The sequence below is a fragment of the Zeugodacus cucurbitae genome, chromosome 3 (genome assembly GCF_028554725.1).
Source record: "Zeugodacus cucurbitae isolate PBARC_wt_2022May chromosome 3, idZeuCucr1.2, whole genome shotgun sequence".
In the NCBI taxonomy this organism is placed as follows: domain Eukaryota; kingdom Metazoa; phylum Arthropoda; class Insecta; order Diptera; family Tephritidae; genus Zeugodacus; species Zeugodacus cucurbitae.
In genome coordinates this window covers 31,734,640-31,758,602 of record NC_071668.1, presented here as the reverse complement: position 1 = coordinate 31,758,602, position 23,963 = coordinate 31,734,640, and the positions used below count along the sequence as shown (strand labels likewise).

The window sequence follows — 23,963 nt, the reverse complement described above, 5'->3', positions numbered from 1 at the left end:
GTCGTTATCGTTTTAAAACGACTTAAGAACGCCTATTTGGCATTCCTGTTGGCGTTAACGACATTTATCGAAAATAAATTGAGATTCCCCAATTTGAAACGACTATAGAAACGACATAGAAACAGTCGTTTTTTGTTTTGTTTTGCTATAATTGTGAGCGACATAGAAACGACGCGGTTATTTGAAGGAATATTTGAAGTGAAGATGAAAATTCCAAATCGGAAACAGTTTGAAATTTTAATTTCTGAAATGGAAAAATACCAAAGACTTTAGAAAAGGGATAGATCCTTTAAATTTAGATTTTTTGGGAGGGATATTTTTTTCCCAAAAAAAAAAAAAATAAATCCATTCCACCGCCATCTCTCGTCGGAAATTGTTGGCATTAATAAAATTGCATTTTTATATCTAAGAATATATTTAAGATATGAAAGATCTTAAAATTCAAAACAAAGAAAAAAATAGTACTCCAACAAGAGGAGGAGTTAATAAACAGATACCCATGTCTCCTTTGGCTGGACCACTAGTTAGAGTAGTCGGATTAGCCAGAAGCAAGGAGCATGGGACGCTGGAAGTAGAACATATTTTGGAAAAAAGTTTGGAGGACGCAGATGTCACCACTACTTCTTTTAAAAAATCAAATAAAGATGGAAGACTAACATTGTTGTACTTAAGTACAATAATTACAGTGATAACGTTGTTTAGAGTCAATATAGAATAGCATAAAATCCATTAAGGACTGCTTTAAAAATGTGTCTCGTTGCATAAGAAAGAAATTTTTATATGGGAAAAGAGCTCCTTAAAGTATACTATATAAAATATGTAGACAAATTTCGATAACTTTTCTTAGGCGTTACGATATACTTCAAGAATACCAATTTAGGAACGAAACGACGACAAGAACGACAACGACTTAGAAACTACTATTAAAACGACAACGACAACGGGACCGAGCATTCTTTGGAGCTCTTTTTGAGTTCCGAAACGAGAGCAGAGGGAGTAATCTTCTTTGTCTCCAGAGAGAGCACGAACAATAACAGAAATCCGACGCACAAAAATTTAAACAATGTTGTAAATAGTTGAAAATTTTTTATAAATTTTTTCATTTTTAAGATATGTATAAGAAATAGTAATTCACTTAACAAAAATAGTTATGATAATTCAAAATCCTGCTAATAGTGGGTAAACAGTATACTGAAACTCCAACACATTCAAAGCAATTTTAATAACACCACTACATACACACAAATGTAACAAAGGGCAAAATGTGCATGAACATTTACCTCAACTCTTCTCTCGTACAGCACCCGGAATGATAGAAAAAAACAACCAAAGTTCTCGTGATCTGCAGCCTAATTAAAGTTTAAATTATTGAAGCACGCATTTTTAAATAAGTAAAACGTAAAATAGTTTTTTAAGGCCAAAATATGGAATTGAAGAGGGTGATACAGTAATACTTCCTCGCACTGTCAATTCAAAGCTACGCCAACAATGGTCAACATCAAGGGCGAAACCATTGAATACGTAAATAATTGTTGAATATAATAATATTATCTTGCCTTAAATTCTAATTAAATTTCCATACATATATTTCAAACCTCATACGGCGTTTAAGGTACATAACCTAATTGGTGTCACTTATGGTAGCAGCGAAGAACTCTCGAAGGGATAGAAATATGTGCTACAAGCAAATCTAGAACTATGGACGCAAACGCTGCTACATCGAAGTCAAACCATTTACGCACTATATATTAGTATGATAGTCTTTCAATTTGAAATTCGTTCTGGTTCAGTTATATGTAGGTTAATCGGAACTAGTTCAGGTCCAATGCCACATTTTTTATATGCAATTAAACCATTTGGCCATCTACATACATACACTTGACATCCACGAAGTGCGAGTGCAACAAGCACGTGAAGTATTGGAACGGCATGGTTTAGGTGATTTTGTAACCGTTTATCATCAAGTCGTGTGTCAACTCGGTTTTGCCAATGAGCTAGAGTGCATTCTAGCAGAGAGCAGTATTTTTGGACTTACCGGCACCTCAGTTGGCCGTACCATTAGCAGCTAAAACATAGAAATCAGAAGGCAAATTTAAGTGAATGTTTGTGATCACAGAAATTAAAAAACTTCTTGTATATTTAATTAGGAGGACTTTTTTGATTCATTTTCACCTGGGATTGAGGAATCATAACGTTGTTGTATCGTTTACAAGGCCATGGATTCACCGAAATTATTTCAATGGAATTACTACAGCAAGAGCATGAATGTTAAGGTTAGAACGTTGTCCGTGATTGATTTAGAATTCCTGAAACATAAGGTAATTATTACCAACTTTTATGTTGTAAAAATTCAAATTTTACTTTATATTTTATAGAAACCCTCCTCCCAGAAATTGGGCGAATCTAGTACTAGTGAAATTAATGAGAGAACAGAACTTACAAAAACTCCTAAAGAAACTAAAAGAGTTCTCACATTATGTGCGCACCTTACACATACAGGCCGCACGGGGTATTTGATATTTGCCAAATTGTTCAACTATTCAAAACGGTATACATATGTACATAATGTAGTACGATAATACATGTACAAAGTATATATAATAATAACACCTAAATGACTTGATATTTTCAATAAATATGTAATATAATTAATTATTTTCTTATTAAATTCACATTTCGGATTTTAGTAGAACTAACCGAAAATAGCGGGTATAGTTTCAGAGCTTTTGTTGGTCGCAGTACTGAAAGTGCACGTTGGTTTTCGTTCACAGTTTTCGGTCTTTCATCCGTGATTGTATCAAGAACAGTACGGAAAGTGCACATGTAGTTTTGGTTCGCAGTTTTGGGTGTTTCATCTGTGATTGTACCAAGATCATTCCCCGAATTGTGCAAGAGGTATATATAAATTGCTAAATGATGAATGTAATCTGCAAGAAAGGTATGAACGATCACACGTACACAATAGTTTCGGGTACTTTTGTCAATTCGTCATTAAGAATCGCATCGAAACTTTCATTGAAAGTGCTAGTACCACTCCCTGGCTTTTCACGAAAGAATTCGCCGGTAGCTGTCTTGCAGGGATCTTATCATCAAGGTTGTATTTATATTCACCACAAATAGTTATCTCCGAAATTCCTCTGAAATTCTTTAATGAGAAAAATCAGGTAACACTAGTGTTGAAATTTCATTGGTTGCCGAATTTGACGTGGTTTTTTGTTTTCGTTGTTATATTTTCTCATAAAACAAGACTATTTTCAATTCGATTAAGGATTAAATTCATTGTTCTTATAAATGTACTTACATTTACATGCTAGGTAATGATGAAATATGTATTTATTATTTAATTTAAAAAATGTTTGATGTGTGTCTAAAGCAGTGCTAAATCAGATATATTAGACAAATGAAATTGACATTATTAATTCGATGATATTTTATAAAGTTATGAACTAGTTCCGAATTAAAGGCAAAAAAGTGCAATTCCTCACTACTTATATTATGTTCAAATGTGGCAACATCTAAAATTATATAAAATAGATAAAACGTCTGAATTAATGATTTTTATTTGTTTCTAATGATTTGATTTGATGAAAAAGTTACAAGTGTAAGTCCCTATTTACGTCCGAATGGATCCGACCAAACTTTCATGTTTCCAGGCTGTATTTCCTCTTGTCGGATTCCGGCACGATTATGCTTCTGCAATTCTTTATATTTTTCGACATTCATCATTGGTTCAACAATTATAGGGTAAAGTGCTACGCTAATTCCGCCTACAATGCAGGATATAAATGCTGCATATCTCCAACCACGTAAAAAAACCATATTTTCATATATACTGTTAAGAAAAGTATTTCTATAACCTTAAGGGAATAATAATTTCTTGTATTTACCTTTTTTTTCACTTACTATGTGGTGAGTTAAGATAAACGTAAAGACTCACATTACTATTCCGACATTCGCTAACGAGAGGGTTGCCTGAGTGTATAGTATATGTTTGTTGAAATTGGAATTAAATTAAAAAGAACCATAGAAAAAATAAAACAAACACAGAAAATATATCGTAATTTTTTAAAGTGTTTTGTTAGTATAATATGTTAAATAAAGGATACATGAAATATGTCTCATTGGATTTTTTTCAAATATGCTAGACAATATTTTTGATGAATTCTTTTGCATCAATATTCGCATTCATTTCCTTCTATTCTCTCTTTTATGCTCATTTTTGCAGCTTCAGCAACACATCTATTATTTCGATTAATGTAAAATAATTTTACGAGATTGGAAATTTATAATATTCAATTTCAATTAAATTATTTTACAACGGTAAAATATACATAGGCAATCAAACATTTAGTTTATCATAATTGTGGAGAAGTTCTGGTAAAGTATGGTTAACATTTATAATGTTTATTATTCATTTTTATGTGTGGTCTGGTAAAAAATGTATTTGGATACTAATTTTGTGAAACATTTTTTTGTCGAAATAATAATTGTAATGGTAACTCCGGGTGAATCCATTAATCATATATTTGTATAACTGAAGAAGAACTGTCAAGTGATTTTTTTTCGACGGAGTCAATTAGTATTTTCTTCAATTTATAGACAAATGTTCCGTGGACAAATTGCACTATAAGGAAAGTTTTTAGTTATGAGAATATAGTGCCGTGAATATTTTAAATTATATGTTGGTAGCATATCGGTGCAAAACATTAATATCGAAAGACCAATATTCAACATCAAACATTTCATAAAGAATAATAATAATAGAAGCGCTAACAGTTGACAGTAGCGAAAGATTGTGTTGGCGAATAGTCATCGTACATATTGGTGTGTTTAGAAGAAAAAGTGGAGGAAAATTGTCGTCGACTACATACCATGAATTTGAGGGGCACCGCTCCCAAGAAGGAGGGAAAGATGCGGATTCGAGCTTTTCCGGTAAGTCACTTCTTTGTAAAATAACATATATGTATGTATATCTATGATTTTACTTACACTTCCAATATTGTTTTCTTTGTTATATATGTATATACATATGTAGTCAATTGTTTACTACACTGCATATAAGTAGACTTAGTCCGATTTATAAAATTAAATTTAATTTAATACAATAAAAAACATAGATTGTAAAGAGGTGGCACTGCAAATTTTTTTTTTTTGAACATAATAAGTTTGAAATAAAAAATAAATTATCGAAGATTAAATTATATAGTTATTTAGCGGTGTTAATTAACAAAAGTAGAAATGATTAGATTAATTTGTTATTTTATTTTGGAAGATTTTTTTTTTTCGTGAATCCGTACTTTATGGTTTTGGTTTCTATAGATTACTGCGCAATATATGTCAAAACAAAATCTTTTGTCTCTGAAAAAAATTGAATTTTTCAAGAAGTTAAGAAAGAAAAATTATTATTTGTGAAAAACGACTCCATCCGTTTCAAATTTGTTGAATTAACAAAGAACTGACAGAGAACTATAGCAAGGAAGAAAGGACATATAATTCCACTAAAAACATTGTTTTCAACGGGAATAAGCACAGAGAAATTTGCTAAAAGTGAATTTTGAACAATTGTTGATGTATTAACTTAAAGTACGGTTCAAATAATATTGACGATAAAAAAATACATAAACATAGGATTCACTTAGAGGAACAATGTTTGAATATTAATAAAATCCAAACCAATGATTGAGAAAAATAGATACAAGAGACAACGACGTCGTTTTGAGGGGAGTAGAAAAAGCGGAAACAAATAATTAAAACGCCACTGGCCGAATAGCATCTATTTAACTTGCAGTAGTTTTCAATCTTAGATTATAACGTACTTCATTGAACCAAGACAACTTGTTTATATTAGACTTGCAATTTTTTGAGTAATCTGACATTTTTTAAAAACGACGTTGGTCAGCACATTTGCTCATACATTTCGATTTCAGCCGTTCGTCCCCTTACGAACATTAAAGGCAAATCGGCAAACCAATGCCCAAGGATAATAAACCTGGAGCACAAGAGCGCCAAAAAAGTTTGCTATTCACAAACAGTCAAAACAACCATTCGCCTAGCAGTTCTGTGAATAGTGGTCGCTATCGCAAATTTTTTATACGTGGACGCACAACAGTGGGTGTACAGGGTTCGACAGCAGCTAGCAGTGCTGCACGTGAACCACGCTGCACTCTACCATCATCTACACAATATGCTGGTGCAAGTACAAGCTTGCTACATGTCGGGACTGTTTGCAGCGTGTCCGTGGGCATAAATTCTAAACATCAAAAACTCACCGAAGTTCAACGAAAGTTCCCACTTTGGTTGCCGGAGTACAAAACGAACGCTTTTAATGTTAGCTGAATATTTTTTCTTAGTTATTTATAGCATAATTATTTATTACTTAGAGTATTTAAATTCAACACTGATACTTATTTTTAAAATATTCACAGGCTTCTATGGATGAAAAATATGTGGAATCGATTTGGGCAAGCTTAAAAAATGCTATACAGGAGATTCAGAAAAAAAACAATTCTGGCTTATCTTTCGAGCAATTGTATCGCAATGCATACAATATGGTGCTGCATAAGCATGGCAATCGGTTGTATTATGGATTGCGCGAAGTGGTTTCCGAACATTTAGAGCAAAAGGTGCGGCAGGATGTACTTGAAAGTTTACATAATAACTTTCTTCCCAAGTTAAATCAAGCTTGGAGTGATCATCAAACTTCTATGGTAATGATACGTGATATATTGATGTACATGGATCGTGTTTATGTACAACAACGCGAAGTGGATAATGTTTATAATTTAGGCTTAATATTGTTCCGAGATCAGGTATGTTTCATATGTTAATTTATCCTAACACGGCTAAATAAACAAATATATATAGATTGTGCGTTATTCAGAAATTCAAAAAGCTCTACGAGAAACATTACTCGGAATGGTTATGGACGAGCGCAGCGGAGAAGCCATAAATCATTTAGCGATTAAAAATGCATGTCAAATGCTCATGTCATTGGGCATTAATACGCGATCTGTTTATGAAGATGACTTTGAGAAACCATTTCTTGCACAGTCTGCATCTTTTTATAAGTTTGAGTCACATAAATTTCTTAACGAGAACAATGCGGGAGTTTATATAAAGAAAGTAGAGGTAATTTTAATTAAATAATAATTATTTAAGAATTTTTCAGAGTATTAGTTTTTATAGGCTCGTATACAAGAAGAATCTGCAAGAGCAGCCCTGTATTTAGACAAAGACACGGAGCCACGTATCGTTAAGGTTGTCGAGGATGAACTTATTAAGAAACATATGCGTACTATTGTTGAAATGGAAAATTCTGGTGTTGTTTACATGATAAAAAATTCAAAAACAGAAGATCTTGCCTGTACCTATAAACTGTTTTCACGTTTAAAAGAAGAAGGTCTCAAAGTAATTGCTGATACAATGTCGTCATATTTGCGAGAACAGGGCCGAATTTTAGTGAAAGAAGAAGAAAATGGAAATACGAATCCAATAACTTTTGTACAGAATTTACTTGATTTAAAAGATCGTTTTGATCAATTTTTGCATCATTCATTTAACAATGATCGATTATTTAAAAATGTAATATCGGCGGATTTTGAGCATTTTTTAAATCTCAATCAAAAATCTCCCGAATACCTTTCTTTATTTATTGATGATAAACTCAAGAAGGGTGGGAAAGGTGTAAGTATTATTTTTTTTATATCATATACTTATAATGACAACTGCTTAATATTACAGATGAGTGAACAAGAAATCGAAACAATTTTGGACAAAACTATGGTCCTTTTCCGATTTCTTTTAGAGAAGGATGTTTTCGAACGTTATTACAAAACTCATTTAGCCAAACGCCTACTCCTGAATAAATCAGTTTCAGATGATTTTGAGAAAAATATGATATCAAAATTAAAGGTATGGCATGTTATCATTTTATTTAATACATATTCATATTTTGTTTTTATATCTACACTTAACGCAACCCTTGTGGTCTTCTATATTGTGCAGACTGAGTGTGGATGTCAATTTACCTCAAAGCTGGAAGGAATGTTTAAAGATATGTCCGTGTCAAACACCATAATGGAAGAGTTTAAAAACTATGTAAATATACACAATCTATCATTATCGGGTGTTGAATTGACAGTGAGAATACTAACAACAGGATTTTGGCCCACTCAGGTATGTGCATTAATAAAATTACCGAATTATTACCGGACTACCGAATAGAATATTTTAAAACAAATGAACTCCAAAATCATAGACTGCAACACCTAACTGCAATATACCCTCTGCACCCCGTGAGGCATTTGAAATATTTAAGAAGTTTTATTTGGATAAGCATTCGGGCAGGCAGTTAACATTACAACCACAAATGGGTAAAGGCGCAAAAAGCCTATACAATTTTTATAATGAAAAGATTATTATTTATTTTATATATAAAATAGGCACGGCTTATATTAATGCAGTATTTTATGGCCGCAAAGTGGATAGTGATAAAGATAAAGACGGTCCCAGTTCAAGCATGTCCTCCAGCTCAAATGGTTGCACGGTGCCAACAAATACCCGCAAACATATACTACAGGTGTCCACGTATCAGGTATTTAAATTGTGGAACTTAAATGTGTGAACAAAATTTGATAATATAAATTACAGATGTGTGTATTAATGCTGTTTAACAACCGTGACATGTTAACGTATGAGGACATACAACAGGAAACCGATATCCCTGAACGGGAGTTAGTACGGGCACTTCAGTCGCTGTCAATGGGAAAACCTGCACAACGGCTACTTGTGCGAAATTCAAAAACGAAGACAAAAGATATCGATCCAACAGATGAATTCTATGTAAATGATGCATTCGTTTCCAAATTCCACAGGTAAGAAATATCATGTTCAAAAATTATGCACAAGGACAGGTTGCATATTCAGATTAATGCTAAAATGCACTATAATATTTAACACTGAAGTGAGTTTAATCAGCTGTGGAGCAGTTATGACTAATCTAAATAATTTAAAATAAGTTGGATCAACTGCTTACAATTGATTAATATGACATAAGACATATTCAGGTGAAAACTTTCGGTTCTACTATTAAACTCAAAAAGTTTCGAAAAGAGCTTGCGGTCAGTCTCACTTGTATGTAAAGAATTTATTTTCACTCACTGAACACCGAGCATTCATCTTAGCAATCAATTTTGAATCCGACAATACGTATAATGTTCTGTTAAAAACTATTACAAGTGTCAGTCAATTTTCACAAGCTTCTCTTGAGGCGAATTTTCATCAGCAAAACCATTCGCTCGCAAACAAATATATAGCAAAGCCTTTCAGGCTTTTACGCCAGCATACAGTGATACGACCACGACCGTTTTCACATGACGTTCAACGGCCACCCCTCAGAAAGGAAATAAAAATGTAAAATATGGCGTATTTTGTCTTTTCTGACGTCCATCTTTAACGCACAGATCAAGAGATGTACAACACTCATGTCATTGGAAGTGATATTTAGTTGAGAAGAAATAATACGACAGATACATTTTTAACATCTGCGTAAGGACACAAATAGGAATTTAAAACAATAAATATAAACGGAAATTTGAAGAAATGTTTTGTGATCAGTATTAATTTATTTGTCACTCAAAGTTCGAAAACCGTTTAATTTAATATACCATAATTTCGCTAGAGGTCATGTGTAGAAGTTCACGTAAATGAGGAAAGTTCCTGACAGCCGTTCAATTTGAAATGGTCAGGAACGATCCTCTTGGTAGCCAACAGACATCCTATTGGAGGCGAGCAAAAGTGAGAAGGCGAAGCCCGCTTCTACTTTTGTGCGTAGAGTTTGGGACCCACCAAAAAAAAAAAAACATGCCCAATGGAAAGGAAACAACGGCCTCGGTTGAGAGACCCCAATTTTGATGACAACCATTGCAAACCTATTAACAACTATGAAGGTGTCTCTGTCCAGTAGGTTGATGTCCTCGTAAGAGTAAAGCATTTACTACAGCGGCCAAATGAAGGAGCTCAAATTTGGTGTGGAACTCGTGGTAGGAAAGAAAATCAGTCGTCAAGGCATTCACTCCGGTGGACGAACATCTAGCTACAATTCGCATCCTTTGCGAAGTTCTGCGCCCATGCCAAAGATGCATTTTATGAGCGCCTGAAGATTATGCTTGGCGACTTTAATGCCAGGGTGGGCAAAGAAGGTATCCATTAGTAAATTCAGCCTGCATGACGAAACACCGCCAAATGGGTTTGATGAGTTTGATCGACTTCACTGGTGCCCGAAATATGTTGTCAGTAGTACTAGATTCCAACATAAGAAAATACATCGAGCTACTTGGCTATCGTCAGATCGATCATGTTGTAATGGTGATGACGTTGAAAAAAATACGAGCTGCAGAGCTAAATAGGAAGGTACAATAATTTACAAAAGTTTACAGATGCTAGCGTACGCCGGTAATATTGATATCATTAGCAATAACAAGCACGCCGCGCAATAGTTCTGCTTTTTCTTGACTAGATAAGGAGCGAAGTGAATGGGTCTGGTAGTGAACTAGGACAAGGCGAAATATTATCTCCTGTTAACAAACAAACAGTCAGCGCATTCGCAATTTGGCTCACATGTCACTGTTGACAGTCATAACTTTGAAGTTGTAGATATTTTCGTCTTAACTGGGAACCAGCGTTAAAAGAAATAATAATGTCAGCATAGAAATTCAACGCAGAATCACTCTTGCCAACAGGTGCTACTTTGGACTGAGTAGGCAATTGAAAAGTAAAGTTCGCTCTTGCCTACAAGTCGCTTTTTATTCCCGTCCTACTTTATGGTGCAGAAGCGTGGACGATGCCAACATCCGATGGGACAACACTAGGAGCTTTTGATAGAAAGATTTTTCGGAAGATTTATGGTCCTTTGAACTTTGACAATGAGGAACGATGAGCTGTACGAGTTATACGACGATATCGACATAGTTCGGCGAATAAAAAGACATCGGCTACGCTGGCTAGGTCACGTTTCCGTATGAACGAAAACACCACAGCTTTGAAAGTGATCGATGCAGTATCCGATGGTGAAAACAGAGGAAGACCTGGTTGGAATTGGTATCACCAATAGGCGCCAAACTGCGAAAAGTAAAATGAATGGCGCGCTGTTGTCAACTCGGCTATATTCTGTGTCTAAGCCAGTAAGGAAGATAATATCGCTAACAGAGATTTAATTAAGTGCTCTTTATATTAAACGATTTGATTGTTTTGTTAGGATGTTTATATACATACGTACTTAAAGTGTTGCCATAAATAAATCATACAATTTATTTTAATAGGCTTCTTTAGCTGGTTTCTAAGAGCGTAAAGTACATTACAGCATCATGGATTTATGTTTGGCGAGGTCCCAAGATGCATTTTTTCATAAAATATTATTATATATATTACATATATACATATATATTATTTTGAAATTACGAAATCAGTACAAAGTGATAAAGCCATGTCAAAAATGATCAGGAAATAACATTTTTTGGTTAAGGATAAAAGAATGCAGAAAATTTCTCTATCAATATACTTTTTATTTACATTTCACAAATTTACTATACTCATATACTGCATTATTCAAATATTCTTTGCATTTGCTTTTTATAGAGTTAAGATTCAAACCGTTGCCGCAAAGGGAGAAACTGAACCTGAACGCAAGGAAACGCGGGGCAAAGTAGACGAAGATCGCAAACATGAAATTGAAGCAGCTATTGTTCGTATAATGAAAGCAAGAAAACGATTACCGGTAGGAAAATCATACATCTCAATTATATATATATATATAATATAGTCTTCTCATATATATATTTCATTCCAGCACAATTTGCTTGTATCTGATGTTACATCGCAATTGAAATCGCGATTCTTACCGTCTCCTGTTTTCATCAAAAAGCGAATAGAAGGCCTTATCGAAAGGGAATATTTAGCCAGGACGCCCGAAGATCGAAAAGTTTATATTTACTTGGCCTAAACTCTCATAAACCTAGTTTTACTCTAAAAAAAAAAAAACGAAAAATAGCAGACGTGAATAGCAAAATGGGTCCTAAGTAGAAAATGACAACTTTGTTGTACTGCTGCATCATCACCACATAACATATGATAACGCTGTTGATACTTTCTCATCTCACTTTTTCGCCATTTCTACTTTGCTGAATAGGTCCATTTTTGCACGCTAAAATTTCGATCTAAGCATTTGATTTCGCTCATCGCCTACTTTATTGACTTTTGTTTGTGCGTACTCCCACTTTCTGGAAAATTTCTCATAGATTTATAACTTCAAATAGAAGAAAAACATTGACTATTACAAATGAATGCAAATAATTACTTATTACAACAGATGATTGGTCTTTTGGTGCAAATATCACACGTACTACTTTGTCATCGTTGATTATGTACGATATTGTGTGGTTGAAATATCACACATACTACTTTGTCATCGTTGATTATGTACGATATTGTGTGGTTGATACTTGATGATAGTAATTTTGGTCAAATTGTAGAAGCGGTGACTTTAATTTAGTTCTAAATTTAAAAATAAGTTATTGGGTGTCCTACGCAATGTGTTGGGGGTCAATCACGAACATGGCCTACGAGATAACAAACAACAAATAGCAATATGAACAAAGGAACCAACCAAATGTATGAAATCAAAAGTTCAAAGTTCACAAAGTCTAAAAACTTGATTTGATTTGGTAATTTTTATTTGGTAATGTGTAAAATATAATGAAAGGTAATGATGAAAATAAAATCTACTCAGACCCAAATAAACTAGCTTAGGGTTTTATTTGTTTTCACTTATTTCTTTTTTATATACTGCAGAATTGAAATGTATTGATTTGATTTACTTCGCTAACATGAATAAGACTTGGTGGACTTATGAATTGATTGAATAATGATACACTTAAATAAATTTAAGACAGAATATTTTAATTATGTTGTTTTAATATTAAAAAAGAATCAAGGCAGGTCTGAAACGAATTTATGATCATTCAAATAATGCTAATAGTGAACTCTCCTGCTCTTAAAAGATTACACGAAATGCAAATATCCTGCACCAAAGTTTGCAAGAGTACGAGAACACCTCATATCTCATCCTCATATCATAAATATCAACGAAGTGAATGATATGCTTGCGATATTTCCTGTCATAGTTCTTTTTATGGTATTTCTTGATTTACTTGAAATTTATGATGTCATTTCAATCAAAAGCGAACCAAAACTGTTGCTGTAAAAGTTTGGTATTATCTATAATTCTTTCAATCTTTTTTTATATTTATATTATAAACAAATCAACATGTCGAACACAAACTATTATAACCATTATAGATTTTAATTGGATTTTGAATAACTGGCATATTTTTTTATGCTTTAAAACTAAAGTGTGTAGTATAATTTTAATTAATATATACAGTGATCACCGCTTAAGTGACTTTCCCGCTTAAGTGACCATATTTTGCGACATCGATGTTTTTTCTCTAAATTTACATATAAAATTCCCCACTTAAATGCCTGTACATATACATTGTTTTGTAATGTTTTTTCCATATTTATTGTTATTTATAAGTATTTTTGTTATTAATAGGAAATAAATGTGACTTTCATTCTAAAAAAAAAAAATATAAGATCGAAGTACTTGAGATAAGGGGGAAACTTTAGTATAGTATCCCCCGATTTCAGGGTTAAAATGGGTATGGTTGGAAAGAGGACGATCTCTAGATTACGAATATATATAATAGTTGCCGCAGGAGACTTATAGTTTTCGAGATATTCGCATTCAAAGTTGAAAATTTCACAAATTTTATGTGGCGATATTTCGATTATTAGTTAACTTTTAATTTATAAAATGCGCTTATTACACACTAACACTTCACTAAATTGTTTCCACATACTTATTTTATATCAATTGGTTTAATATTTGCTTTAAATAAGCATTTTAATTTTTGCACAATTTTGTTTATATGCACATTAACCAGGTTGACAGATATCATGTGTTGCCATAACCAAACAAATGAAAATAAAAATAATAATCTTTCGCGTATTGCTTTTTTCTGTAATTGCGGCCTTCGGCCGCGCTTTTGGAAAATAACTCTGGTCCACCCAATATCATGGTTTTTCAAGAAACAGGAATAAATGTACTATAAATCATGTAATTTTTTTATTAACTTTTATTCGTTTGTAAAATATGTAGATTTGGCAACACTTGATATCTGTCAACATGGTTATTGTGCATATAAACAAAATTGTTTAAAAATTAAAATGCTTATTTAAAGCAAATATTAAACCAATTGATATAAAATAAGTATGTGGAAACAATTTAGTGAAGTGTTAGTGTATAATAAGCGCATTATATAAATTAAAAGTTATGTAATAATCGAAATATCGCCACATAAAATTTGTGAAATTTTCAACTTTAAATGCGAATATCTCGAAAACTATAAGTCTCCTGCGGCAACTATTATATATATTCGTAATCTGGAGATCGTCCTCTTTCCAACCATACCCATTTTAACTCTGAAATCGGGGGATACTATACTAAAGCCGACCCGAGATAAGTACTAAAGATAAGATAAGTTTTGTAAGGAAATCGATGCACTTAAGCGGGATTTATTTTGTCTTTCACGCTTAAGTGTCTCAAAAGTCTTGCATGTTAAGAAGAGCACTTAAGCGGGGATTACTGTACATATATATTTCTTGTGCTGTGTTTAAAATGAAATTTTAGTAAAAAGTAGATATATAGTATTGGTATTTGTAGCAATAAATAGAAAAATTTTATTATTCGAAACATTCAAAGATTCATCCTTCACGTTCAACATTTACCATCTCTAATGTTATTTCTTTATTTAACGGCTAGAAAGAATTATACGTTCATACAATTTATTATCTGTATGTAGGGATGCAAACATCCCGATGTGAAAGATCGATGGTTCGATGTATCGATGTTTCTTCAAAAGATATTGAAATCAAAAACATCGTCCATTAAAACATCGATGTATCGAAACATTTATGTATTTTTGAACTTTTTTAACTTATTATATTTTAATAGTTAGTAAATATAAAAATTAAATTTTAGATACATAAATAAATGATGACGTCTTAAGTTGATAAATTTTATTTATACTTATTTTTAGTTGTCTGTTATAACTTTTTTCTCAATAAATAATAGAATTAAAAACAACAACTCGGAAAGTTTTTTCACTGTCAAGCGGTATTTCGGTTTTTTTTTGCGTGCTCTGTTCTTCAACATTTCGTCGTTGTAATTGTAGTTAAATTTCACAGTTTACATTTCATATTTTGCTGGACCAAAAGTTAATGAAAGCTCCAAATATCAAACGGGTGATCTGTTTCACACTCATCCGAAGATTCCATTGTGTCACCGCCATTCTTTGCATATTTTATGAAACAGTAAAAATTAAAATTTTAATGAAAAACCTCGCGGAATGTGACATCGGTGCATAGACGTGCATCCCTATTACGGTTGCCGTTTGGTTTATTTGGACTTTGGTAATTTTTTTTCCCTTGGTCCATGACTTTGTGCAATGGTTATATACATACATATGTTGAGGTGCGGGAAAATGGGGAAAGTTTTGATTTTCTATAGAGGTATGCAGCAAATTTTTATTGAATACTTAGTGGGGGATGGGTTCAAATGTGGAAGTTCGCGTAAGTGAGGAAAGTTTCGGATTACCATTCACTTGGGAGTGGCCAAGAATGATTCTTCTGCATATGACTCAAGCAGCTCACGACTTCCGGTATTAGACCAAGTATCGCCTGGTAGCTAACAGACATCCGTTTAGAGGCGAGCAAAAGTGAGAAGGCGAATCCCGATTCTGCGGTTGTGCGTAGGGTTTGGAACCTACCACATAAAAAAATCCCCAAATGAAAGACCAAACAAAGCCTCGGATGAGATACCCCACTTTTGATGACGACCCCTGCAAATGTTTTAAGTATCACGAATATAGGGCATGCATCTGGAATGCCCGGACCCTTAATTGGGAAGGTGCCTCTGCCCAGCTGGTTGATGTCCTCATACAACTAAAGGCTGACATCACCGCCATCCAAGAAGTCCAAGAAGTGCGATGGACGGGACAGGGACGGAAGAAGGTGGGTCCTTGTGACATCTACTACAGCGGTCATATAAAGGAGCGCAAATTTGCTGTTGGATTTGTGGTGGGAGAGAGACTCCGTTGCCGAGTCCTGGCATTCGCCCCGGTAGATGAACGTCTATCGACAATTCGCATAACAGCGATGTTCTTCAACATATCGCTGATTTGCGCCCACACGCCAACGGAAGAGAAGGACGATGTGACCAAAGATGCTTTCTATGAGCGCCTAGAACGCACCTATGAGCGCTGCACCCTCCACGATGTCAAAATCGTGCTTTGCGACGAAACATCGCCAAACGGCTTGTGATCGACTTCGCTGGAGTCCGAAATATGGTTGTCTGTCGTACCAGATTCCAGCACAAGTAAATCATCAAGCAACGAGGCTGTCCCCTGATCGAAACAAGCGCAATCAAATCGATTATGTTGTGATAGACGAAAGAAATGTCTCCTGTGTTTTAGACATGCGTACTCTCCGAGGACCAAATATTGACTCGGACCATTATTTGGTAGCAGCGAAGATACGCACTCGCCTCTGCGCAGCAAAGAACGCACGCCAACAAACACAAAGAAGGTTCGACGTCGGGAAGCTACAATCGCAACAGACAGCCAAGAAATTTTCTACTAGACTTGCACTCCTGCTCTCTGAGTGCACTCATGTAAGGGTCGATCGACCGATCGACCACAACATGTTCGGGGTGGGATAGATATCGAGAGCTGAAAAGGGAAGCGATACGCGTTTGCAGACGTAAAAAGAAAGAGGCCGAAATGCGTGAGTATGAAAAGCTTGAAAAGCTGGTTGACATGGGTAATGCTCGAAAATTTTATAAAAGATGAGGCGATTTACAGAAGGTTTCAAGACTGGAGCATTATCATACTGGTATTATGGAGGGAACACTTCTCCGACCTGCTGAATGACAGTGAAAGTACAACACCAGTAGATGGCAAACCCGATTTCCAATCGATGACGATGGAATAGATGTTCCATTACCCAACCATGTAGAAATTCGAATAGCAATTACCAGGTTGAAGAACAACAAAGCGGCGGAGGCCGATGGATTACCGGCCGAGCTATTCAAATACGGCGTCGAAGAACTAATAAGGTGGAAGTCTGATTAGACGATTGGCATCTCAGTGTGCTCTGCCCAATCCATAAGGAGGGAGACCCCACAATTTGCGTCAATTACCGTGGTATAAGTCTCCTCAACATTGGATATAACCTGACGAGCGTATTGTGTGAAAGACTGAAGCCCACCGTCAACGAACTGATTGGACCTTATCAGTGTGGCTTTAGACCTGTAATCCACCATGGACCAGATATACACCATGCGGCAAATCTTGGAAAAGACCCGGGAGAGAATAATCGATACTCACCACCTTTTCATCGATTTTAAAACTGCTTTCGATAGCACGAAAAGGAGCTCCCCATATACCGAGATGTCTGAACTTGGCAAAACTAAAACGACTATGTAAACTGACGTTGAGGAACACTAAAAGCTCCGTCAGGATCGGGCAGGACCACTCCAAGCCGTTCGGTACCAAACGAATTTTCAGACAGGGTGACTTACTATCGTGCGACTTCTTCAATCTATTGCTGGAAAAAATAATACGAGCTAAATAGAGAAGGTACAGTTTTCTATAAGAGTGTACAATTACAACAACCGCGCCGTTTGTTCTGTCATCAACAGTCAACAGTCAGCGCACTCGCGTTTTTGCTCCCACGTCACTGTTGATAGTCATAACTTTGAAGTCCTAGATAGTTTCGTCTACTTGGGAACCAGTGTTAACAACACCCACAATGTCAGCCTCGAAATCCAACGCAGAATAACTCTTGCCAACAGGTGCTACTTTGGACTGAGTAGGCAATTGAAGATTAAAGTCCTCTCTCGACGAACCAATATCAAACCCCACAAGTCGCTCAATATTCCGTCCTGAGAACATAAATAATACTAATAGTCAAATTCAAGTCAAAGAATGACATTTTACGCAAAACGCGTTTTTTTTTTTTTGTCAAAGAGGCTTGCCGAGACTACGATTCCAGTCCATTAGCTCAACTGAAAGCATAAAATCAAACACACTGAAATATTGAAATTTCTGCAAACGGGGACTATTTCTCAAAAAGGCTACTTTTTTCATATGATGAAATGAAAAATGCATAACGTTGATATTTAAACAAAAAATTTAATCGTTCAAGGACCCGACAAATAAATTATGAACAATTTGAATCCGCAACGACGTTTTCGGGAAAACATTGTTTCGACATAATCACGTTTAAAGTTTTAAATACAATTTTTTCTATGATGATAAACGCTATACTTCACTTCTACTGCTTAAATCTCTATAAAAAAATTGATATAGATAACATTCTTATGAATGTAGACTTTAAGATAGAAGAATAAAAAAATGTCCCTCGCGTTCAAATTTCTATCCTATTTTTTGTTATTCTCCAATTTTTTATTTATTTCCAACCCATTTATATAAATGGTAGTCCTATACCACATCACAATAGTGCTAAGTCTCTAGGAATCACCATAGATGTTAAGCTTCGCTGGTAAGAGCATGTCAAGAAAATAAGGGTTGAGCTTGATTTAAAATTTGCTAAATTTTAAAATCTAGTCGATAGGAGATCCACGCTATCAATCGAAAACAATCTGTTTATATACATATAATCAAGTACTAAAGCCAATTTGGGCCTATGGAGTCAAAGCTGTATTGCCTGCATTCAGTGCTTCCAAAATAAGGTACTAAGAAGTATAGTTAATGCTTAGTATGTTAGATCTGCTGACCTTCACCGTGATCTTGGTGTGAATTCAGTAGTAAACAAAATTACCAAACTTGCAAATACTCACAAAATGAGGCTTAGTCAGCATGTAAATTAAGAAGAATCCAGACTCATCGAAACTGCTGAACAAGAAAACCGACTGAAACGTAAGAGGCCTTCAGACTTATGAAGGCAACTGCAGCAGCAAATGAATTTCTCTAACATTTAGCTTTTAATTATTATTTTTAACTTATTAGAATTGAATTGTTGCTAGTATTTAATCATTGTATACTAGGTACAATTGTAATATAAAGTAAGTAAGGAAGGGCTAAGTGTAACCGAACATTTTATACTCTCGCAATTTATTTATTTAACTGTATTAATATTATATAATACACAATTTGACCCACATATTCGTCATATATATTGTATAAAGTCCATTGGAAGTTGGAAACCCTAATATTAGGTTAGAAGGTCCTCATGTTCGATATTTGGGGCCTTGAAAACTTATTGTCTGATTTCGGCGATTTTTAGAATGGGGCTGCCACACTATTAATGTAGTATTTGTGCAAAGTTCTACATCGATATCTTAACTAGTGCTTACTTTATATATTGTAAAGTAACCGATTCAGATCATCTTCAAAGATCTGGTATAAAGGAAGTAGGCGTGGTTGTGAAGCGATTTGGCCTATTATATCATAAGAATGTAAGGAAACTATTACAAACCAACTTTCATTGAAATCGGTCGAGTAGTTCTGATATATGGTTTTTAACCCATAAGTGGGCGATGCCACGCCCATTTTCCATTTTGTAAAAAAATCTGAGTGCAGCTTCGATCAGCCATTTCTTATGTGAAATGTAGTGTTTCTGGTGTTTTTCGTTAGTGAGTTAACCCACTTTTAGTAATTTTCAACCTAACCTTTGTATGGGAGGTGGGCGTGGTTATTATCCGATTTATTTCATTTTTGGACTGTATTAAGAAATGGCTAAATTAAACGACTGCAGAAAGCTTGGTTTATATAGCTTTATTGGTTTGCGAGATACATACAAAAAAAATATTTGATGGCGGGGCCACACCGACTTCTCCAAAACAATTACATCCAAATATGCCCCTTCATAGTGCGATACTTTGTACCAATTTTATTTCCATAGCTTTATTTATGGCTGAGTTATGGCACTTTATGTGTTTTCGGTTTTCGCCATTTTGTGGGCGTGGCAGTGGTCCGATTTTGCCCATCATCGAAAGCAACCTTCCTATGGTGCCAAGAAATAAGTGTGCCAAGTTTCATCAATATATCTTAATTTTTACTCAAGTTACAGCTTGCACAGACGGACGGACGGACAGACAGACATGTCTCTTAGCAACTTTGTTGCGAGAGTATAAAAAACTAGGGCACGTTGCAATCAGGAAAAAATTTACTCTGAATTTCAGATATTTCACAGATTTACTAAAATTTGCTAAATTCGCTTTTTGCTATCTAAGGCTGTATAATAAGGTGTTAAAGAGAAATGTTCCAGTAAGTTTGGTTGATAAGCTTAACAGTTTGGCCGTTATATACAAAAAACTTAAGAAGTCCTGTGATTCTCTGTATACAATTGTACTTTTATAACTATATTTGTGGCTTAGTTATAGAACATCTGCAATTCTCATGGTGTCAAGATTAATTCAGATATCTCAATGTTTTCTCTATATCTCTCGATTAGTTTTGTGTGTTACAAATAATCGTTAGGTGAGAAAAAATTATTATAATGTGTGTAACAACAGGAGAGTATGAAAATCACTTTCTATTAAAGTTGCATTTACAGTCAAATGAGAAATTGAGAAAAATGCAGTTTAAGAGAGCACACATCTCATTCAGGTAAGTAATTCAATAAACACGTTTCAATAAATACATTGAAATGTGTATGGGTATGTACATATGTACTTGATCGTAAATGTCATCTAGACTAGAACTAGTCCGAAAAACATTACCTCATTTCCAATGATAGCAATTTTGTTTTGATTAGATTTTTACAGATTTAGGCATTTTCTTCAAACTAAATACTACAATTGTAAAATGTTAGACAGTATAATGAGGATATGAAAAATGTTAAATTTATATTAATACTAGTTATAGAGTTGTTTACAATTGGATGGTTTGATTGCCGGGTAAATGTATATATGTAAGTTTTCATGTTTTCATTATGGTGCATATGTGAAAGCATATCGTTTCTGCTTGCGATTATACTGACTTCTATTTAAATAGGAATTTAAAATATTATAAAAATATTGCTACTCTAGTGGCAAAATTCAATGTACTTACATTTATTATTTACTATTTGCGTAAACCTCTTGCTGAGATTTGTCCCAAATTAAATGAACTGCCTATAATCGAAATATGAATAAACGTACATATGTACATACATTATTTGAAAAATTGAATCAATAGTAAAACTCTATTCATATTTTTCATATTTTTAATCACTAACGCACTACCCTTATGAGCATGCATGTACATATGTATATCTATGGTGAATTTGCTAAAAGAGACAACCTACAAAGTAAACTTGTATATTGAGAATTTCTGCCAGTTACCAGTTTCATCATTTCAATTACAATAAAAACCAGAGACTAAAAAGGCATTATTAGTATTACTCGATACACGATTGAGGCACCATTCAAGTGTGAATCGGGTATAAACGGTAAATATCACATTCGCTTTTAATACGTTCTCAAGCAACAATTTGACTTGGAGCTTAGTGTCACGCATACTTCGTGTATGCCAAAAAAATAGAAAAAGATAAAAGAAAATTATACATATATTCGACAAAATTTAAAACACACATGAAAACCAAAAATTAATATATTAAAATTTCTTACTTAGTTAAAGTTCAATAACTCAACTTGCTCAACAGATCAACAACATTTTAAATATCACAAAAACATCGACATTGAGAAGGAGTAACACTTGGCATCTGTCCGTATGGATCAAAATCCTAGTAGAAATGCCAATATGAGTGGCAGACTCAAGAACTCTACAGCTCATAACCCAAATGTATGTCCGCAAGTTCGTGGCCGACCGCGTAACCGTCAATTTCGTTTAACGTCAACATCAGCAAACGAAGAGGAATTAGCACCCAATTCACCGCCCACCATTCTTAACATAGTGGTACCGAGTCAAATAGGCAGTGAAACATCGGTTGTCAGTTCTCGCTTAAATACTACATCGTTGAATGTCGTCACAAAATCGTCGGCGCCTTTCACGTCGATGTTAGAATCGCATGAGTCTAATGAGGATACCCAGAAACCGGAATTTGATTCGTGGAACGACCAGTCTCATGCTACAATTAAATCGTCCACAAAGAAGTGCCAGTCAAAATCTTCGAAAGCTGAAAGAGGCTTTTCTAAGGAGGAAAGTTTTGAATCTCACCTATCAGTTACAGCCTGTCAGCCTTGTAAACCAGCTCAACATGATGTGAGTTATTTGAAGCAACGCCTTGTCAAATATCGTGCCGAAACTGAAAGTTGTGGAGATGCAGCTAGACTTAATGGACAGTTAAATGAAATATTCGTACGACGATTGGTGGACATTGAAAATGTGGCGACAGGCGATACGGATGTACGTAAGCGAATACATGTCTCAAGAGTATACGCATACTTATATACTTACATACATACATACATACATATATACATACAAATAATAAGCTCACAGTGAAACAGTAAGAAATGCCAAATTAAAATCAAATTGTATAATATTTATAATATATATATAATATTATAATATTTGTAACTAAAATTTAAACTTGGTCTTACACTAAATTTTATTGTCTTCTATTCCATCCATTTGTAGTATTACACCAGTTCATTTCTAACCGAAATCTAGTGATTGGCTATATATGTAGTCTTAAGATAGGAATTAGTAGTATAGAATATAGCATAGTAGTTTGACTAGTTGGAATGTGATTTCTATTTCACATATTCATATACAAAAACTCGTAACTAGACCTTGATGGTTAGTTGCTTTCAATATTTTTTTCCAAAACAATTTCAAACATTGTGTATTTGATTTATTTTCGCTTTTTTAGCGATAATTAGCGATGATAATTAAAATGTCAGAGCGTAATTAATAATTTAATATTTAAATTAGAATTAGAATGAGAGAAGCTGTTACACACATTTTAGATGGCAGAAATGAAAAATTTTAATACAGTGCTCATAATTCAGGGCAGGGCAGGTGGAACCGAAGATTTTATTTGAATAAACTAAATTTTTAAACACTTTCATAAATTGTATTTACTTAATACTTAACGCTATCGAAGAGAACTTATGCATTTTTATTTTCGAAAGATCAAACTCGTAACTTACCAGGAATGGGTGGATATGCTAATGCAAATCAACGAAGTTATCATTGGTAATATGGCAGATCTTGAGAGTGAGGTAGCAGAGCGGCTGGAATGCATGAAACGCCGTATACAATCAACCTGTAGCCAAACGAGCAGCAATGAACATAAATACCGCCAGGACATTTGTGCGCTAATGAAACTCATAAAGAACGCATACCATCATGATAACTGGGATATACAAGGACTCGAATTTCAAACTGTAAATCCAACTGAGATTTTGGGCATGAGAGATAACACAGTACGATGTCAATAATATCAATAATTCCTCAACTAATTATATTACTTACAGTGCTCAGACATGGAACAATCGAATACTATGAGGGTGAGTGGAATTTTTTTGTTTTAATATTATATTTCTAAACTAAAGGTAATGTATTATTACCTTTTATTATTATGAATTATTCCAAGATATTAATCATTTAACCAAAGGATAATTTTTATAATAAAACAAGTGACCGGGCCACTCGTTGCTGTGGATAAGGTGTACGATATTCCTGTTAACTATTTGACGAAAGTGAAATTATTAGGAAGTCACTAATTATTTAAAAATATCGACAATTACGTTATAGGCGGTTTAAATTTCTGGCAATTACTGTCTTGAAGTTAGTGTTGTCAGCATCTACATTTTTTGCTGCCGAAGTAACCCGATTACTGAACCAATTATGATCGTAGTAATTATTATTGTGTAT

The 23,963-nt window shown here is 34.2% G+C and overlaps 3 protein-coding genes and 1 long non-coding RNA gene across 18 annotated transcripts in view; 3 read left to right on the top strand and 1 right to left on the bottom strand.

Moving 5' to 3' along the window:
- The first annotated feature begins 592 nt into the window (after positions 1-592).
- On the top strand, positions 593-2,513 carry LOC105220147 (uncharacterized). Its single transcript, XR_008470182.1, has 3 exons — positions 593-1,521; positions 1,613-2,318; positions 2,376-2,513. It is a non-coding gene; the product is annotated as an uncharacterized LOC105220147 (long non-coding RNA).
- Positions 2,514-3,189: 676 nt separating this feature from the next.
- On the top strand, positions 3,190-12,957 carry Cul3_2 (cullin-3). 4 transcript variants are annotated; one of them, XM_029045644.2, is made up of 12 exons: positions 3,190-3,314; positions 4,600-4,932; positions 6,426-6,809; positions 6,865-7,128; positions 7,186-7,683; positions 7,741-7,911; positions 8,005-8,175; positions 8,258-8,372; positions 8,442-8,593; positions 8,650-8,873; positions 11,635-11,773; positions 11,846-12,957. In XM_029045644.2, the coding sequence occupies exons 2-12, from the start codon at positions 4,873-4,875 to the stop codon at positions 11,996-11,998; spliced, it is 2,331 nt and encodes a 776-aa protein (XP_028901477.1). In that variant the 5' UTR covers positions 3,190-3,314; positions 4,600-4,872; the 3' UTR covers positions 11,999-12,957. The 4 variants fall into 4 exon arrangements, with proteins under 4 accessions (XP_028901477.1, XP_054082255.1, XP_011194865.1 ...); XM_054226280.1 differs by lacking the exon at positions 3,190-3,314 and adding an exon at positions 4,229-4,377; XM_011196563.3 differs by lacking the exon at positions 3,190-3,314 and having other exon boundaries at positions 4,450-4,932.
- LOC105220145 (small integral membrane protein 20) lies at positions 3,363-3,881 on the bottom strand. Its single transcript, XM_029045646.2, has 2 exons — positions 3,598-3,881; positions 3,363-3,515 (listed from the first exon to the last, which is right to left on the bottom strand). Exon 1 carries the CDS (start codon positions 3,817-3,819, stop codon positions 3,610-3,612), a length of 210 nt encoding a protein of 69 aa, XP_028901479.1. The 5' UTR covers positions 3,820-3,881; the 3' UTR covers positions 3,363-3,515; positions 3,598-3,609.
- An 8,476-nt stretch (positions 12,958-21,433) lies between the features above and the next one.
- Positions 21,434-23,963, top strand: part of LOC105220142 (uncharacterized) — a 130,348-nt gene continuing 127,818 nt past the window's right edge. For 5 of the 12 annotated variants that reach the window (XR_008470175.1, XM_054226274.1, XM_054226273.1 and 2 more), the window contains exons 1-3: positions 21,602-22,487; positions 23,219-23,512; positions 23,564-23,596. Coding sequence is in view for 11 of the 12 variants with exons in the window: in XM_054226274.1 (XP_054082249.1) it covers positions 21,852-22,487; positions 23,219-23,512; positions 23,564-23,596 (963 nt within the window). In the remaining variant the exon portion in view is untranslated. Of the gene's footprint in view, positions 21,571-21,600; positions 22,488-23,218; positions 23,513-23,563; positions 23,597-23,963 lie in introns of those variants that run through there. The other 7 variants (XM_054226278.1, XM_054226277.1, XM_054226275.1 and 4 more) reach the window with 4 other exon arrangements.